Source organism: Phyllobates terribilis, unplaced genomic scaffold (assembly GCF_046119375.1).
Source record: "Phyllobates terribilis strain yellow unplaced genomic scaffold, ASM4611937v1 Scaffold_4__5_contigs__length_816908805, whole genome shotgun sequence".
NCBI classification, from domain to species: Eukaryota; Metazoa; Chordata; class Amphibia; order Anura; family Dendrobatidae; genus Phyllobates; species Phyllobates terribilis.
The window spans coordinates 399,123,843-399,141,608 of NW_027362764.1; the positions used below are offsets into that span (position 1 = coordinate 399,123,843).

The 17,766-nt window shown below is 40.7% G+C and overlaps 1 protein-coding gene across 2 annotated transcripts in view; it reads left to right on the forward strand.

The window, feature by feature from the left end:
* ADAMTS16 (ADAM metallopeptidase with thrombospondin type 1 motif 16) overlaps nucleotides 1–17,766 on the forward strand; it is a 453,100-nt gene that overhangs the window by 124,791 nt on the left and 310,543 nt on the right. For both annotated transcript variants that reach the window (XR_012320095.1, XM_073678502.1), the window contains exon 5: nucleotides 12,046–12,245. Coding sequence is in view for 1 of the 2 variants with exons in the window: in XM_073678502.1 (XP_073534603.1) it covers nucleotides 12,046–12,245 (200 nt within the window). In the remaining variant the exon portion in view is untranslated. The remainder of the gene's footprint in view (nucleotides 1–12,045; nucleotides 12,246–17,766) is intronic.

The following is a 17,766-nucleotide window of genomic DNA, read 5'->3' on the forward strand; positions in this document are numbered from 1 at the left end:
AGCTGTTTTCCAGATGTCCCAAACAATCGAAAAGGGGATTCATCAGAGAAAATGACTTTGCCCCAGTCCTCAGCAGTCCACTCCCTGTACCTTTTGCAGAATATCAGTCGGTCCCTGATGTTTTTTCTGGAGAGAAGTGGCTTCTTTGCTGCCCTCCTTGAAACCAGCCCTTGCTCAAAGAGTCTCCGCCTCACAGTGCGTGCAGAAGCACTCACACCAGCCTGCTGCCATTCCTGAGCAAGCTCGGCACTGCTGGTAGTCCGATCCCGCAGCTGAAACAGTTTTAAGATACGGTCCTGGCGCTTGCTGGTCTTTCTTGGGCATCCTGGAGCCTTTTTGACTACAATGGAAGCTCTCTCCTTGAAGTTCTTGATGATGCGATAGATTGTTGACTGAGGTGCAATCTTTGTAGCTGCGATACTCTTCCCTGTTAGGCCATTTTTGTGCAGTGCAATGATGGCTGCATTTGTTTCTTTAGAGATAACCATGGTTAACTGAAGAGAAACAATGATACCAAGACCCAGCCTCCTTTTAAAGTGTTCAGTGTTGTCATTCTTACTTAATCATGACTGATTGATCACCAGCCCTGTCCTCATCAACACCCACACCTGTGTTAATGGATCAATCACTAAAACGATGTTAGCTGCTCCTTTTAAGGCAGGACTGCAATGATGTTGAAATGTGTTTTGGGGGTTAAAGTTCATTTTCTGGGCAAATATTGACTTTACAAGTACAGTAATTGCTGTTAAGCTGATCACTCTTTGACATTCAGGAGTACATGCAAATTGCCATTACAAAAAATGAAGCAGTAAACTTTGGAAAAATTACTATTTGTCTCATTCTCAATACTTTTGGCCATGACTGTACATACAATATAAAAGGCTATTTTTAATCTAGGTAATTTGCAAAATTGACTCATTTTAATAGATACATTAGGACTGCAAAAGAACTTGCATAGGGCCAAATTCAGCAAGTGTATTTTGCCATAATAATAAAACCAAGTGTGTAACGATCGCAGTTGCAGGGAGTGCAACCGGGCCCGTGTAGGAGGTGTTAGAACCCTCCTGTTAGTTCTTTTTCTATTTTGTTGGTCACATGACTTTCTGCCTATATAATCCAGCTCCGCCCTTCTGGCCTTGCTGGACTTCAGTGTTACATTTACTCTTAAGCTAGCCAGGTGCCTTGTACCTAACTCTGTAGTTTGCTTGGTCTTTTGACCACTAGTACTTTTTGTTTGTTTGTCTTTTCTCTGCTACAATTTCTGCTAGGAGGTGTCCAACTATATCTCAGTCCTTAGTTCTTGTAGGGACCCCTCCCTTATATCTATAGGTCTGCGTTCAGACTAGCCGAGGACTTAGGCAGGTCTGTTCACAAGGAACAGGTTCCCCGCTGCATCGTAGGGAATCAGCTTAGTCCTATTGTAGGGACAGTATTCCTTTCTTTCCTTAGTGCTTGTAGCAGTTCATAACAGGAGGGGTGTCTGCCAATGCCAGCGGCTATTTCAGCTGGATGTGCATCTTCGGACACACATTTAGCTGTAGTGTATTGCAGTGCAGGGACCCTCCATCTCCCTGCACCACAATACATGCCGCTTGCACATTAGAGGCCGTCAGTTGAAGTGCCACTCGTGACTGACCCGCTGACATGGCAATGATGTTATGCGCTCCCTGTGCCAGCGCAATGAAGTCAGCTGCGTGTTACAGAGGAGGACGCCACACGTCTTGGGAGCGGAGAAAGGTAAGAAAAATCTTTTTTAGATTTTAACTTTTTGGAAAACAGAATGGACTTTATGGCAGGTAGAGGTACAGGATAAGGATCATTATACCAGAATGTGGTTCAAGATGGGGGTCATTATACCAGAATGGGGCCCAGGATGGGGATACTTATACCAAGAAGGGGCCCAGAATGGGGGACACTATTACAGTACAGTAGTGCACTAATCCGTACCTCCCATTCCCAGCTCCCAGACTTTTCCCAAGTTGCACCATTTCTCTGGAATTCTCTACCCCAAGAAATTAGGACTAAACACAACTTACACAGTTTCAGGCACTCCCTAAAAACACATCTGTTTAGGGCGGCCTATCAAGTTCACTAATCAAGTCCTTTTTATATATAGCCCATTCACTATTTCTCCATCAAACTCCACCGCACCCAAAAGCACTGCAAGTATTGGCTGCTGACTAGCTCATGCACCCTTTGTCTTTGTCCACCATTCCCTCAAGATGGCTGGACCCTCATTGTAAATAAGCACCTGTACTTTGTGTCACCCTTACCTCATTATAGATTGTAAGCCCTTACGAGCAGGGTCATCATTATTTTTGCTTTAATTATTGTATTATCTTTAACTATGTTACTTATGACTGTTGTATATTGTAAAGCACTGCGGAATATGTTGGCGCTATATAAATAAAGATTATTATTGTTATTATTATTATAGTAAGGAGCCCAAAACAGGGGACATTATACTATGAAGGTCTCAGGATATTTTATACCAGGATATATTATACTCGGGATACACTATACCAGGATGGGGCCCATGAAGGGGGATATTATACCAGGTAGAGGCCCACTACAGTCGATATTTTAATGGGAAGGGGACAGGATGGGGGACATTATTACGGGAAGGTGCCATTATGGGGACACTATTATATGTACAGTTGAAACCAGAAGTTTACATACACTATATAAAAAGACACATATGCATGTTTTTCTCAATATCTGACATGAAATCAGAATAAACCTTTCCCGTTTTAGGTCAGTTAGGATTACCATAATTTTTAAATTTGCCAAATGCCAGAATAATGAGAGAGAATGTTTTAAGGCATCTTTATTACTGACTGCAAAGTCAAAAGTTTACAGACATTTCATTAGTTTTTGGTACCATTGCCCTTAAACTGAATGACTTGAGTCAAACGTTTGGGATAGCCTTCTACAAGCTTCTCACAATAGTTGGTTGGAAATTGGGCCCATTCCTCCTGACAAAACTGGTGTAACTAATCCAGGTTTATAGGTCGCCTTGCTCACATCTGCCCCTTCAGCTTTTCTCATACATTTTCAATAGGATTGAGATTTGGGCTTTGTGATGCCACTCCAAAACATTGACTTTGTTATCCTTAAGCCACTTTGTTACCATTTTGGCAGTATGCTTCGGGTCATTGTCCAAGCTTTAACTTCCTGGCTGATGTCTTGAGATGTTACTTCAGTATTGCCACATAATCTTCTTTTCTCATGATGCTATATATTTTGTCAATTAATCAAGTTAAACAGTTTTTTTGTATAGAGCACTTGTGTTAAATACAAAAGAGCAAATGAAAAACAATTTAACCCCCCCCAAAAAATGGGAGGGAAAATAGAAAAATCTAAACTTGCTGTGTCACTGGTATTGGCACCCTTTACATTAATTTAGTATGGAAACACATTTTGATTCACCTGTGTTAAATCATAAAAGAGATTCACCTGTTATTGTAGGTGCCCATGTGACATAAATTAGCCAATGAATGATGACTTCAGTGTTTTTAAAAAGCCACGTGGAAGGCCCTGTTCCTTTGTCACAATGGCAAAGACAAAGGAGCTGTCTGATGACATCAGAACTGCTATTATTAGCAAACACAAGATTTCCAAAGGGAATTCTGCAAAGACCTTGGTATCCTAATTTCAACAGTGCGCAATTTTATTAAGTTTTCTAAGCATAGAACCGTCAAGGACCTCCCTGGGCGTGGGAGAAAGAGGAAAATTGACAAGAGATGTCTTTGAAGGTTGATACAAATGTGGAAAAAACACAGCGTCAAACATCCAAAGACCTGAAGGCCAACCTGGGACAGTCTGGGGTCATGGTTTCAACAAGTAAGATATGCCGCACACTAAACTTTATGGGCGAAGGCCAAGGAAGAAACCATTGCTGAAGAAAAGACATAAATAGGAACGACTGATCCTTGCCAAAGAGTACCTTGACAAGCCACAATCCTTCCGGGAAAATGTTCTTTGGACAGATGAAACAGAAATAGAGCTTTTTGACAATGCTAAGCAACAGTTTGCTTGCAGACGGTGCAATGAAGCTTATAAGGAAAACAACACCTTACCAACAGTTAAGCATGGTGGAGGACCCATAATGCTGTGGGGTTATTTTGCTGCGTCCAGTACTGGAGGCCTTGACTGTATCACAGGAATCATGAAATCAGAGAATTTTCAAGAGATTTTAGAGAGAAATATCCTACCTAGTGCAACAAACTTGGTTTGAGTCGAAGATCATGGGTCCTCCAGCCAGATAATAACTCAAAGTACACATCCAAAAGTAAACAGGAATGGTTGAAAAAGAAAAAATGGACCGCTTTAAAATGTCCAGCAATGAGTCCTGACCTCAATCCCATTGAAATTCTTCGGGGTGAGCTGAAATCTGTCATTGGGAAAAAGATCCCTGCAAATATTCAAGACCTTGAACAAACTACAACAGAAGAGTGAGAAGAGATTCCAGCTGTGAAGTGCAAGAAGCTTATAGTACAAGAAACATTTGAAGGCTGTCATCAATGCCAAAGGATGTGCAACCAAGTATTAATTAGGGTGCCTTTATTGCTTCACATGCTGTTTATTCTGTTTCTTCATTGAAATTGCAACATGGAAGTTGAAAAACAACGTTTTATTGTTGTATTACTTTGGACAACTTTTTAAAAAATCCTGAGGAAATAACTTTGGTACATTTCCATTTATTTCTGAAGATATTGTACAGTCTATGTAAAAAAATTAAGGTTTGCCAATAATGGTGAGCAACACTATATAATTATGCTGCAAGGTAAAAATGCTTTAAACATAGCAAAGTTTTTGAAGAAACTCTGTAGGGAGGTTATTTCATACAACTTGGGGAACCAACCGCAGATCTTCTGTGAATGTAGCCTTGAGCAAATATATCTGTCTCTTCATGTAATTCCAAACAGACACTGTAATGTTGAGATCAGGATTTTGTGGGGTCATGCTTAATTGTTGTCTGCAGACATTCATTATTGTTCCACTCTCCCGCCCTTCAGTGAACAAACTGACTTCTGTTACAGCCAAATATTTCAAAATTTCACTCATCAGTTGAGCACCTGCCACCTTTTTTCTGCTCCTCAGTTCATATATTTTCTTGCATGGTTGAGTTACTTGGGTTTGTTTTCTTGTCAAAAGTATGATTTGTGGCCACAACCCATGAAGACCACTTCTGAACTGATGGCGCAGCTGGACATCTTCCAATCTTTAAAGAAAATAAGCATGGCGTGTCTTCCATCTGCTACATTGTTTTCTTGGCTGACCATTGCATCTCTGGCCCTCAACATTGTCCATTTATTGCTGTCCCCATTGCTGAGAAATTCTGATCCATCATGCAATACCAACAGGAAGGCATTTGATTGGCTCCAAATTTATCCTGCAGTAGGACAACAACCCCAAGTTAAAAAAACAATGTCATTAAAAACTATCTTCAACATTAAAAGGAATATGTTAGCAAGTTTTCACACCCCTCAAAAAAACTATTTTTTGCTCATATAACTTTTTCAAAGACAAGACTAGCAGTACTGTTACATGACCAGTTAATTCCTCTGTCACTAAGAAATCAGCATTTGGATTGGTATGCAAAGTAGGCTGAAGATCTATAGCAGATCACATCTTATCTCGACCACTCGATTCCCTGCCCAGCACCTTCTCTTTCTGCTTGACTGACAGTCTCTATGTTGTGTGACTGAAAGCAAAGGAGTCTTCAGTAAAGCAGAAAGAGGCTTGTCTGGGTGGGAAATAGAGCTGGAGTGACAGAGGCTTCAGATCTTGTAATAGTTCTTCAGCCTCATTTGCATATCAATTCAAATGCTTATTTCTCATTAATGGGAGAATTGACTGGCTATGTAAAGGTATTGCTGAACTTGCTTTTGAATGAAAGTCCATAAGTATATTGAATATTAGATGGAACCAAAGTAGCCATCTTCATACAGTAAGGTATGTAGACATCTCTTGGTGGCTATTACCACAAACGTGGTGCTGTGTGTGATGGTGACACAAGTCAGATCTATGCCATCAATCGAAACACTTATCAGATGCAATACAAACAGACTTATTGTGCACTCCACCTAAGAGCCAGTTGGATCTAAGGAAAGATAAAAGAATTGATAAGATAAGATGAAATCATGTCCAATTATAAAATCAAACAAATGAAGTTATAAAAAAGTGTTATGTATATGATCAGCATGGTAAAATGATTGAGAATGTGAACCTGTTCTTATTTAGAAAAACACTATTACTAGTAAACAATCACTGTTATACTCTAATAAACAACTTACGGTATTTGCTCAAAGAGTAAAAAAAATATATACTGTATACTCCTCAACATTGTAATTGCCACACCATGGAAAATACATTTTCAAAACATCTCGCAGGGTCACTCGCAAAAATACGTGCACTCACACAAATTGTTATGCTATCAGTGAGGGTATTAGTTGTCAGATGAGTGCTCTGCCATGCTGAATGCACTTGGACATGGAAATCGTCAAGATCCGCTACTGGCAGGACCATTTGCATTTGCTGACCAAGGACGTTCCACATACGCTCAATGGAAGACAAATCCGGAGATTCTGTAGGTCATGGTAGCAGGTTCAGGCCACGCAGGCTGCTCAAAGTAGGACAAGCAACATGCGGCCTGGCGTTGTCGAGTTGAAAAATTGATCCTGGGACACTCTAAAGATTTACTTTTATTGTTAGAGGAATGGTTATAAATTATAAAAGCTAAATATTTTAATTTAGTTTTTTCCTTCTCTGCTGAGAAGGTGGTTTGGATGCCCAGCAGCATAAATCGTAGAAGATACACCCAATTGTTTAGGAAAACTAAACGGTAACTAATTTTTGAGACCTTAAAATTATCATTTTCCAATATGCAAAAGTTATTTTTCAAATTTGAACCCCTTTCTGACATGGGGCGTAATAATACCTACCTGCGCCCTGGGCCTATTGGACCAGATACGTATTATTACGCCCTGGTGATCGCGCCCGCACAGAAGCTGTGCTGACTCGATCACCGCTGGGTGTCAGCTGATTCTCACAGCTGACACCCGGTACTATGTGCCAGGAGCGGTACCGCACAACTCCTGGCACATTAACCTCTGAAATGCTGCGATCGAAGTCGATGGCATCATTTCCGCTGCAGACACCGGTAATAGCGCGCCTCTTACCTTATACCCGGCATCCCACACTGTGTATGCCGGGTCCGGATAGTTGCTATGGTGACCCGATGTCATCATGACGACATCCGGGTCACCAGGCATCAGCATGCTAGACAAATTGTGCTTAGTGCACAATCTACCTAACTTGTGTGTGCAGGGGCTGCAGCCTGCACAGCAAAGGGGATGATGCTTCATCCTTATGCTGTGCAATCTATCAGCCTGCAAAAAATGAAAGTCCCATAGTGGGACAAAGTATAAAAGTTAAAAAAAAGTCTCAGGAAGTGAAAAAAAAAATGAAAAAATATTTTAAAAAAAAATGAAAAAATAAACCAAAGAAAGGCTGTGTGCCCACCATGTGTTTTTTAAGCGTTTCCTCAGTGGCAAAAATGCTGCAGAAATGCTTAAAAAATGCATGGTAGAAGGCCTGCCATGTTCCCCAATGATAATCCGCATGTGCTGTGCACATGCTGCGGAAATTTCCGCTGTGGATTATCATTGCGGAAAAAAGCCAGGCACTACCAATTATTTTGCGGAAGCGCTGTGTTTTCGCCACCATTGACTTGCATTAGAACGTATGTATTCTGCTTCACTAGATAAGCACATGCGGAATACATGCGTTCAATGTACGGATGGTACCCAGGTGTGGAGGAGAGGAGACTCTCCTCCGGACCCGGGTACCATAGAAAACTGAAAAAAAAAGAATTAAAATAAAAAATAAATATTATATTTACCTTCTGATGGCCCCAGTGCACTCGTCCTCTCATGCCGGCAGATCGCGATGAACTGGAGGACCTGCGCTGACGTCATAGTCATGTGGCGAGTCACGCGATGCTGACATCGGCAGGTCCTTCAGTGTACCGCGATCTGCCGGCAGCCAGGACCAAGCGAAGCAAGACACCGTGGGCCATCGGAAGGTAAGTATAGATTTATTTTTTACCATTCTTTCTGTCACAGTATATAAATCCATGCCGTTTGCATGGATTTATATAGTGTGACCAAGTTGACAAGCACTTTCCAAGTGATGCTAAAATCGTTTGGAAAGCGCTTGTCAACCCGCATGCGGAAATGCATGTGAAGAATGCTTCACATCCGCATGTCCCTGGCAGGAAAAGCGCATGTACTATCCGCATGCGTTTTTTCTGTCAGAGGAAATGCAGAAATGCTCAGGAAAAATCCGGAGCATTTCTGCATCGTAGGCACATAGCCAAATAAAAATATACTGTACCCATAAAAAAATATTATAATGAAAAAATAAAGCAAAAAAACAATAAAAGTACACATATTTGGTATCGCCACATCCGTAATAGCATGACCTATAAAACTGTCCCACTAGTTAACCCATTTAGTGAACAGGGTTAAAAAAAAACGAGGCAAAAACGATACTTTATCATCATACCACCAAAAAAAAATGGAATAAAACATGATTAGAAAGACTAATGTAAATAAAAAATAGTACCGCTGAAAATGTGATCTTGTCCTGCAAAAAACAAGCCGCCATACAGCTCCATCAGCCGAAAAATAAAACAGTTATAGCTCTCAAAATACAGCGATGCAAAAAAAAATATTTTTTCTATAAAATAGTTTTAATTGTGTAAAAGTGCCAAAACATAAAAAAATATATAAATGTGGTACCACTGTAAACATATCGACCCGAAGATTAACGCTGCCTTATCAATTTTACCACATGCAGAAAGGCATAAAAAAAAAAAAACAATTCCTGAATTGTTGGTTTTTGTTAATTCTGTCTCCAAAAATTCAAAATAGAAAGTGATCAAAAAATGTCAAGTGCCCGAAAATGGTACCAAGAAAAACGTCAACTTGTACTGCACTCTGTCGACAGAAATATGGAAAAATTATAGCTCTCAAAATATGGCGATGCAAAAACTAGTCTTTGCAAAACAAAGGGTTTTTAGTGTGTGACAGCTGTCAATCATAAAAACCCAATATAAATCTAGTATCGCTGTAATTGCACCGACCCAAAGAATAAAGTCGTCTAATGACTTATACCGCACGAGGAACGGCATAAATAATAAACTCTAGGTTTAGGGTTGTTCTAGGGTTAGGCTTGTGCTAGGATTAGGGTTGTGCTAGGGTTAGGGTTGTGTTAGGGTTAGGGTTGTGCTAGGGTTAGGGTTGGTTTTTTTTCACTGTTTAGGCCCATCAGGGGCTCTCCAAACGCAACATGGCATCCGCTCTCGATTCCAGCCAATTTTACGTTCAAAAAGTCACACAGTGCTCCTTCCCTTCTGAACCTTGCCGTGCGCCCAAACAGTATTTTTTCCCCACATATCGGCATACTCAGGAGAAATTGCACAACAAAGTGCATGGTGCAATTTATCCTGTTACCTTTATGAAAATGCAAAATTGGGGGCTGAAAAACATTTTTGCAGGAAAAATGTGAAAATTTTATTTTTACAACTGAATGTTATAAACTTGTGCGAAGCACCTGGGGGTTCAAGGTGCTCACTACGCATCTAGATAAATTTCCTGAGGTGTCTATTTTCCTAAGTGGTGTCACTTGTGGGGGTTTTTACTGTTTAGGCACATCAGGGGCTCCCCAAAAGTGACATGGCGTCCGCTAATTATTCAATCAAATTTTGCATTCAAAAAGTCAAATGGCGCTCTTTCTCTTGCAAACCCTGCTGTGCTCCCAAACGGTGGTTTTCTCCCACATATGGGGTATCGTCTTACTCAGGAGAAATTGCACAACAAATTTTGGAATCCACTTTTTCCTGTTACCGTTGCGAAAATAAATAATTTGGGTCTAAAGTAACATTTTTGTGGAAAAAATTGAAATGTTAATTTTATTCTTCCACATTCCAAAAATTCCTGCGAAGCATCTGAAGCGTTAATAAACTTCTTGAATGTGGTTTTGAGCACCTTGATGGGTGCAGTTTTTAGAATGATGTCACTTTAGGGTATTTTCTTTCATAAAGGCCCCCCAAAGTCACTTCAAATGTGATGTGGTCCTTAAAAATGGTAAATTTGTAAATTTTCTTGGAAAAATGAGAAATCGCTGGTCATCTTTTAACCCTTATAACTTCCTAACCCCAAAAAAGGTTGGTTCCAAAATTGTGCTGATGTAAAGTAGACATGTGGGAAATGTTATTTATTAACTATTTTGTGGTGTGACATATCTCTCTGATTTAATGGCATGAAAATTCTAATTTTGAAAATTGCGAAATTTTAAAAATTTTCACCAAATTTAAATTTTTTTTCCAAATAAACGCAAGTCATGTTGAAGAAATTTTACCACTATCAAGAAGTAAAATGTGCCACGAAAAAACAGTCTCAGAATCAGTGGCATCTGTTGAAGTGTTCCAGAGTTATTACCTCATAAACTGACAGTGGTCAAAATTGTAAAAAGTGGCCTGGTCATTAACGTGCAAACCACCATCGGGGGTAAAGGGGTTAAAGCCCATAGAGGTTTTAGCAACACAACAGCCCATTTGCTTATGCCTTATTAGGGCATACTGACTGACCTGCTCCAACTGCAAATTCTATTTTATGTGCGGGTCTGCATATAGCATATACAGTAACACTTTTGCATTGGTGGACAATTCCTTCACTGGAGATTTCAGAATTTAGACTTGAGAATAGTGTAGTGAGCACTAGGGATAGGCGGACCCGTGGGTGTTCGGGTCAGTCTAGCACTCGCGCTACCCTTGTGAGATCTGGCTGTTGTGAGCTGAAGTAACCTTACTGACGTCAACTCAGTTCACAGCAGCCGGGTCTTGCGGAGCGCAGCATGAGACCCGGCAAAGGCTGCTGTTCCAGTTTATGGAGCTGCGTTCTCTGAACCAATTTAATTTAACCAAAATGGTTCCTTTTTGGCATGTCATGAAAGGGAATATGCAGTACAAAAATTCTATTTGTCCTTGTGCGACAACAGAAAAATAGAAGGATTACTTATTTTAGAATGCAATAATAAGATATGTAACGTGTTTATACATTAGATTTGGTACGAAATTATTTGCATGTCCACTCCATCAGCCACAACACCGGCCTGTGGATGCTGGATGGGAGAGGAGGAACTGCTTCTTACCTGACAGCATCTATTGTCTCTTCTTTTACTTAACCGGCCTGGTGCAACGTCTGGCAACGGACTGGTGCTGGCAAATCAAAAGAAGAGCTGCGGAGAACACCAGGTAGGAGGCGGTTCTCCCCCTCCGGTCCAGCAGTCCAAACCACAGATGGAATGTAATGTATGCATACATTTGCACCAACTCTAATATATATACTGCATTCTTAAAAGGATTTTCACAGATTTTTGCAAATTGTGCAAAGAGTCTGTAATGTTTTTAAATAAAGCATTACTCAAAACTGTACATTTGACATCCCATCCGACAGTCACGTTTTTTAAATGTATATCAATAGCGAAGCTAATATATTCGTTAACTGCAGGGTGCTGATGCACAGTGTGTGTATATCCAACAGTCACTTGACCGCTGCAGTCACTGTTCTTGATAGTAATGTTTGTTTGGCACATGACCGCTAAGACGACCTAATGGTTGCATTGGTCACATGACTGATGGATGGGACATGATGATTTCCCATGAATAATGGTTATTTCATTATTTCAGAACTTTTTTTTGTGCAATCTGGAAAAAGTAATTTAAGACAAACTGTCATTTTGGCAAATGTGTTTCTAACTTCCAGGGAACATTAAAAACTTTAGCTCTTGCCGTTACTTCCAGTTTTCTAAGATATGCCAGTTTTAATATTTTGGTGGAGTGAAACACGTAAACCCATTGAAGATGCTGAATTTGTACATACATGTGAGGATTATAATTTCCTAATTGAAACTGCGCTAATAGGGTATATAAAGCTCATGTTGTGTAAATTATTTTGTAAAACTTTTTTTACTCAGATATGCCTAAGCCTCCCAAAGAAGACATTTACATTTTACCTGATGAATACAAATACCCAAGAAAGGTCAAACGGTCTGTGATAAAGCCACAGAAGAACAAACCATTAAATGTGGAAACTCTTGTAGTCGTTGATAAGAAAATGATGCAAAATCATGGTCATGAAAACATCACCACCTACGTTCTGACGATACTCAATATGGTACGATTGCAATTCTTTCAGATGAGACGCCTTTTGGGTAAATCATTTTTACACTGTCTTACTGTTGAACATAATACATTTCTTATAGTTGGAGAACAATTGAAATTTTCTCCAGCTAAAGTTACTGTACATGTATGAAATCAAACTTTAAGGGATTTTCTGGGACTTTGGGCTTTTTGGTTTTGGAACTATGAACTTACTAGTAAGATAGTTGCTAACTACCTACCTGTTCTGACTCAGAGCAATCGCAGACCACTCCTGACGATGGTTCTCCTGCTTCGCTATGATGCCACGTTGATAGAGCAGCTTCTTCTCTTATATTCTGCTCTGTTGACTACGCGTTACTGCCGATGTCATGCTGACTGACAACCGGTACCCCGCTTTATAACTATGGTGGGCTGACTGTCAATTAACATAACATCGATAGTAATGCCACATCGAGAGAGGAGACCAGAAGTGAAAGAGCTACTCTGTTGACCTGAGGTCAAATGAAGCCAGAGAATCACTGCCTACACCAGAACACATCATTGCAGGGCAGAACAAGCATGTTCTTAGCATCTACATCCAGGTACGTTCTCAGCCCAGAGCAAAAAAAAAACAAAAAAGTCACAGATAACCCTTTTAACTATTTTATTTTTTATACGGTTAGTATTTGTGGGATGTTATGAAAAGAAGGAGGCCGACTACATTTTCATTTTTTTTAAAAGGTCTGGGTATGAATGATATAAGTTTAGCCAAACTAGCTGACGCCCAAGTGACACACCATTAAAAAGAGATGATGCGGACAACCCAGCTCTTTCTCTCTTACTTGTGATTTGACTACACATCTGTAAAGATCCTGGAACATACAACATTATCATTTGAGGTGTATGTTCGGACCAATTTAAATTCCTGTAATTTCTACTAATTTGGTTTTGACAGTGATCATTTAATGTCCTCTTAAAGAAAGAGACCTAAGAATCTAATGACAAGCCTTGTACTTGATCAGTTCTTTACATTACTTACTCAGGAAACTATTTCCAAAAACCAATTGATAAAGTTTGCCAGTAAGATAATACAATATCAAAGTTTATAAGATTAAAAAAGTTCATTTAGTTTAGACTATTATCGTCTAGAAGACAAAACAATCTAATTACAAATATCTGAATCAGAATTTATCCAAGCAGCAAATACTAATCTCCAGTAGCATAGTATCCAGGAAAATACCCTGACAGTAAAGGGTCTCTGTGCAGAGGGCAATTCTGGGCCTTCCCTCATTCAGGTCATTGCCTCATATTCACATACTGAGATATAAACTGTGCATATACAAATCAAACATACAGTATATAAAAATATAAACACAACACTTTTGTTTTGCTCCCATTTTTCATGACCTGAACTCAAAGATCTAAGACTTTTTCTATGTACACAAAAGGCTTTTTTCTCTCAAATTTGGGTCACAAATTTGTGTAAATCTGTGTTAGTGAGCAGTTCTCCTTTGCCGAGATGATCCATCCCCCCTCACAGGTGTGGTATATGCAGATGATGATTATACGGCATGATTACTGTACAGGTGCCTTAGGCCGACCACAATAAAAGCCCACTCTAAAATGTGCAGTTTTATCACACAGCACAATGCCACAGATGTCGCAAGTTTTGAGGGAGCGTGCGATTGGCATGTTTACTGCAGGAATGTCCACCAGAGCTGTTGCCCTTGAATTGAATGTCCATTTCTCTACTATAAGCCGTCTCCAAAGGCGTTTCAGAGAATTTGGCAGTACATGCAACCGGCCTCACAACCGCAGACCAAGTGTAACCACACCAGCCCAGGACCTAAACATCCAGCATCTTCACCTCCAAGATCATCCAAGACCAGCCACCACCAGCTGCTGCAACAATCGGTTTGCATAAACAAAGAATTTCACCACAAACTGTCAGAAACTGTCTCAGGGAAGCCTTTCTGCATGCTCGTCGTCCTCATCCGGTTCTCCATCTGCCTGCAGTTCGTCGTCTTAACTGATTTGAGTGGGCAAATGCTCACATTCTATGGCGTCTGGCATGTTGGAAAGGTGTTCTCTTCACAGTCGAGTCCTGGTTTTCACTGTACGGGGCAGATGGCAGACAGAGTATGGTTGGTGTCGTGTGGGTGAGCGGTTTGCTGATGTTAACATTGTGAATCAAGTGGCCAATGGTGGGGGTTACGTTATGGACAACGAACACAGGTGCATTTTATTGATGACATTTTGAACGCACAGAGATACCTTGACAATATCCTGAGGCCCATTTTTGAGCCATTCATCAATGGCCATCACTTCATGTTGCAGCATGATAATGTACAGCCCCATGTTGCAAGGATCTGTACACAATTCCTGGAAGCTGAAAACATCCCAGTTTTTGAATGGCCAGCATAGTCACCGGACTAGTCAGCCATTGAGCATGTTTGGGATGCTTTGGATTGGCGTATACAACAGCGTGTTCAAGTTCCCACCAATATCCAGCAACTTCGCACAGCCATTGAAGGGGAGTTAACCAACACAGGCAACAATCAACAACCTGATCAATTCTATGTGAAGGAGATGTGATGCACTGCATGAGGCAAATGGTGGTCATACCAGATACTGACTGGTTTTCTGATCCCCCCCAGACCACCCTAATACTGTAAAACTGCAGATTTTAGAGTGGGCTTTTATTGTGGCCAGCCTAAGGCACCTGTACAGTAATCATGCCGTATAATCATCATCTGGATATACCAGACCTGTGAGGGGGATGGATCATCTCCGCAAAGGAGAACTGCTCACTAACACAGATTTGCACATATTTGTGAACAATATTTCAGAGAAAAAGGCCTTTTATGTACATAGAACAAGTCTTAGATGTTTGAGTTCAGCTCATGAAAAATGGGAGCAAAGACAAAATTGTTGTGTTTATATTTTTGTTCAGTATGTATATATGAGAAAATGCTACCAAAGAACGCCAAAAAAAACCATCATGTGTGAACATACATCAAAAAGGAGAAGTGGAGTATGTTTGTAATTTGGTCCTTTAGATGGAAAATGTGTAATACACTTATTCCAGCAGCTAGAAGAATTCCCACATTCATACCCATACATTTTTTTGTTTTACTTAAACACCGGTATGAGGTCCATTTTTTTTTAGCTAGACAAGCTGTGTTTTTTTTTAGGTGCCATTTTGCCATATGTAAGCCTTAGGTCACGTTCACACGTTCAGTATTTGGTTAGTATTTTTAAATCTGTATTTGTAAGCCAATATGCATTGGAACAATCAACGGAAAAGTATTATAGAAACACGTCACCACTTCTGCATTTATCATCCACTCCTGGTTTTGGCTTACAAATACAGATGTGAAATACTGACCAAATACTTAACGTGTGAACGTTGCCGTAGAGTTATAATGATTTTTTTAATCATTTTTAAATTGCTGAAAAAACAATTGTGGCATTTTCAATTATATCATTTACCAATTACATGAATAATGTGCTCACCGTACTGTACAGGTTGTTACTATTATAGGGATACAAAGAAAGTTTGCTATTACTGGTTTCTAGAAAAAAAGAGTAACCAGTGCTGGAGTCCAATAAAAGAATAAGTACCAAGAAATAACAGCACAAATTATGTTTTATCAAAGAAAATAAAGAAACAAGTCTCTTCTTTATTTCATTTGAAATATATAAGTACATTTTCCAAAGAAGAGACTTGTGTTTCTTTTTCCTTCAATTTTATTTACGTTTTTACAATAAAACAAGTTTTAGGAACCTTGGTCCCCATTTTCAAAGGATGCTTTTTGTTTACTTGAAAGGGGAACTGGATCCCATTAAGACATTATTTCTTTGAAAATAAATAAATTAAATTATCCAATGTATTAATGGGATCCTGGTCCCCCTTTCAAGTAAACCAAAAGCATCCCTTGAAAATGGGGACCAAGGTCTCTAACACTTGTTTTTCTGTTTCCTTCAATTTATTTAAATCTTTACAATAAAACAAGTCTCAAAGTTATTTTGATGATTGGACCATCATTTATTGGTACTCTTCCCTGTATTGGTTTTCAGCACTGGTTACCATTTTCTTCTGCAAGTTAGATCTCCTGGCAAGGTTGTCACTAGTGTTGAGCCACCCCCGTAGTGTTCGAGTTCGGTTCGGTTCGTCGAACACCCGTGTGTTCGCCGAACTGTTCGTCGAACTGTTCGTCGAACACCTTCGAACACCGTTAAAACCAATGGCAGGCAAACAAAAACACATAGAAACACATAGAAAACACCTTCAAAGGTGTCCAAAAGCTGACAAACTGCTCAGAAGACACAACTAACACATGGAAAAGTGACAAGTACATATAGTCATGCGAAAAGAAAAGAGGTGGAGGAGTAAAAGGAGGGGGAGACACAGATATAGGCATGTCATGCCCTTCTAAAATCCAAAAAGTGAGAAGCCGAGACGGCCAGTCCGCTCCTGCCCGTGCCACCTCCGTGTCGCCGGGTTTGTGCCAGAGCCGCGGTGAACCCTGACGGCCAGCCCCCCTCTCCCAATACTGGTGCCTGTCCGCTGGTGGGTCGAGAGAGCCCCCCTGTGGTGGAGGCAGCTCTAAGCTTTTTAATTTAAATTGTCCCTCTAATTTGAATGAATACACTTTAAATCCATTTACAAGGATCTATTGGAGGGCAAGTCTCATGCCAGCAGCCGCGTAATTCCAGCTCCAGTAGCGTCCACTAAAGCTGCTGCAGTTAAAAAGCTTTTATAAGGATCGAGCTCGGCTGTCCACCGCAAGGCATCCTAGTGCCAGTCCCAGCCCCTATGCCTTGGGGTGCCTCCTGATGCTCTTCACTAAGTATCCCGTGGTCCCGAAGCATTTCCTTTGAAAAAATTAAGTGTCCAAACTACAGGTGGTGTAGCTTGCTTAACAGCCGGGATAATCCGCTGACTAGCAGACACTGCTACTAGGCACAAAGTATTTCCTGGGCTAGATGCAGTTAAAAATTTGTAAGTAGATACTCTCGTTGGATGCTGAGAAAGCATTCCATAGAGTCTCCTGGCACGCCATATATGATTCTCTTAAAAAGCTTGGGGTAGGGGTCTAGGGGACCCTTTTATAGCCAAAATCACGGCCCTGTATCACAATACGTCACCTAGGCTGAAGATAAATGGAACTGTAGCACCGAGGGCTCGGTTGCTACAGACGTATTGCACCTCACCCAGAGGTGTGATATCTCACTCTCAGATAAGGATGGAGTGTGGATCAGGACCCGACACCTGCATGCATTACACCACATTACCGTGGGGCAGGGCGACCAATATGCCCCTGAGATGGGCACGACAGTCCCTGTCCCTGGCTGGAGTGGGGGGAGGGAACACTGAGGAAGGGGAACCCTGCAGTGCAGGAGCAGGGAGGAAGCAGTTCCTGGGTGCATTGAGAAGGGAGTATAAAAGGTGTGCACCATCTTAGTTCAGTGCAGAGAAGTCTGAGCAGAAGTGGCAGGGAGCAGGGGCTCTGCATGAGCTCTGCTCCGGAGGCGGGCCTAGTAACAGAGGC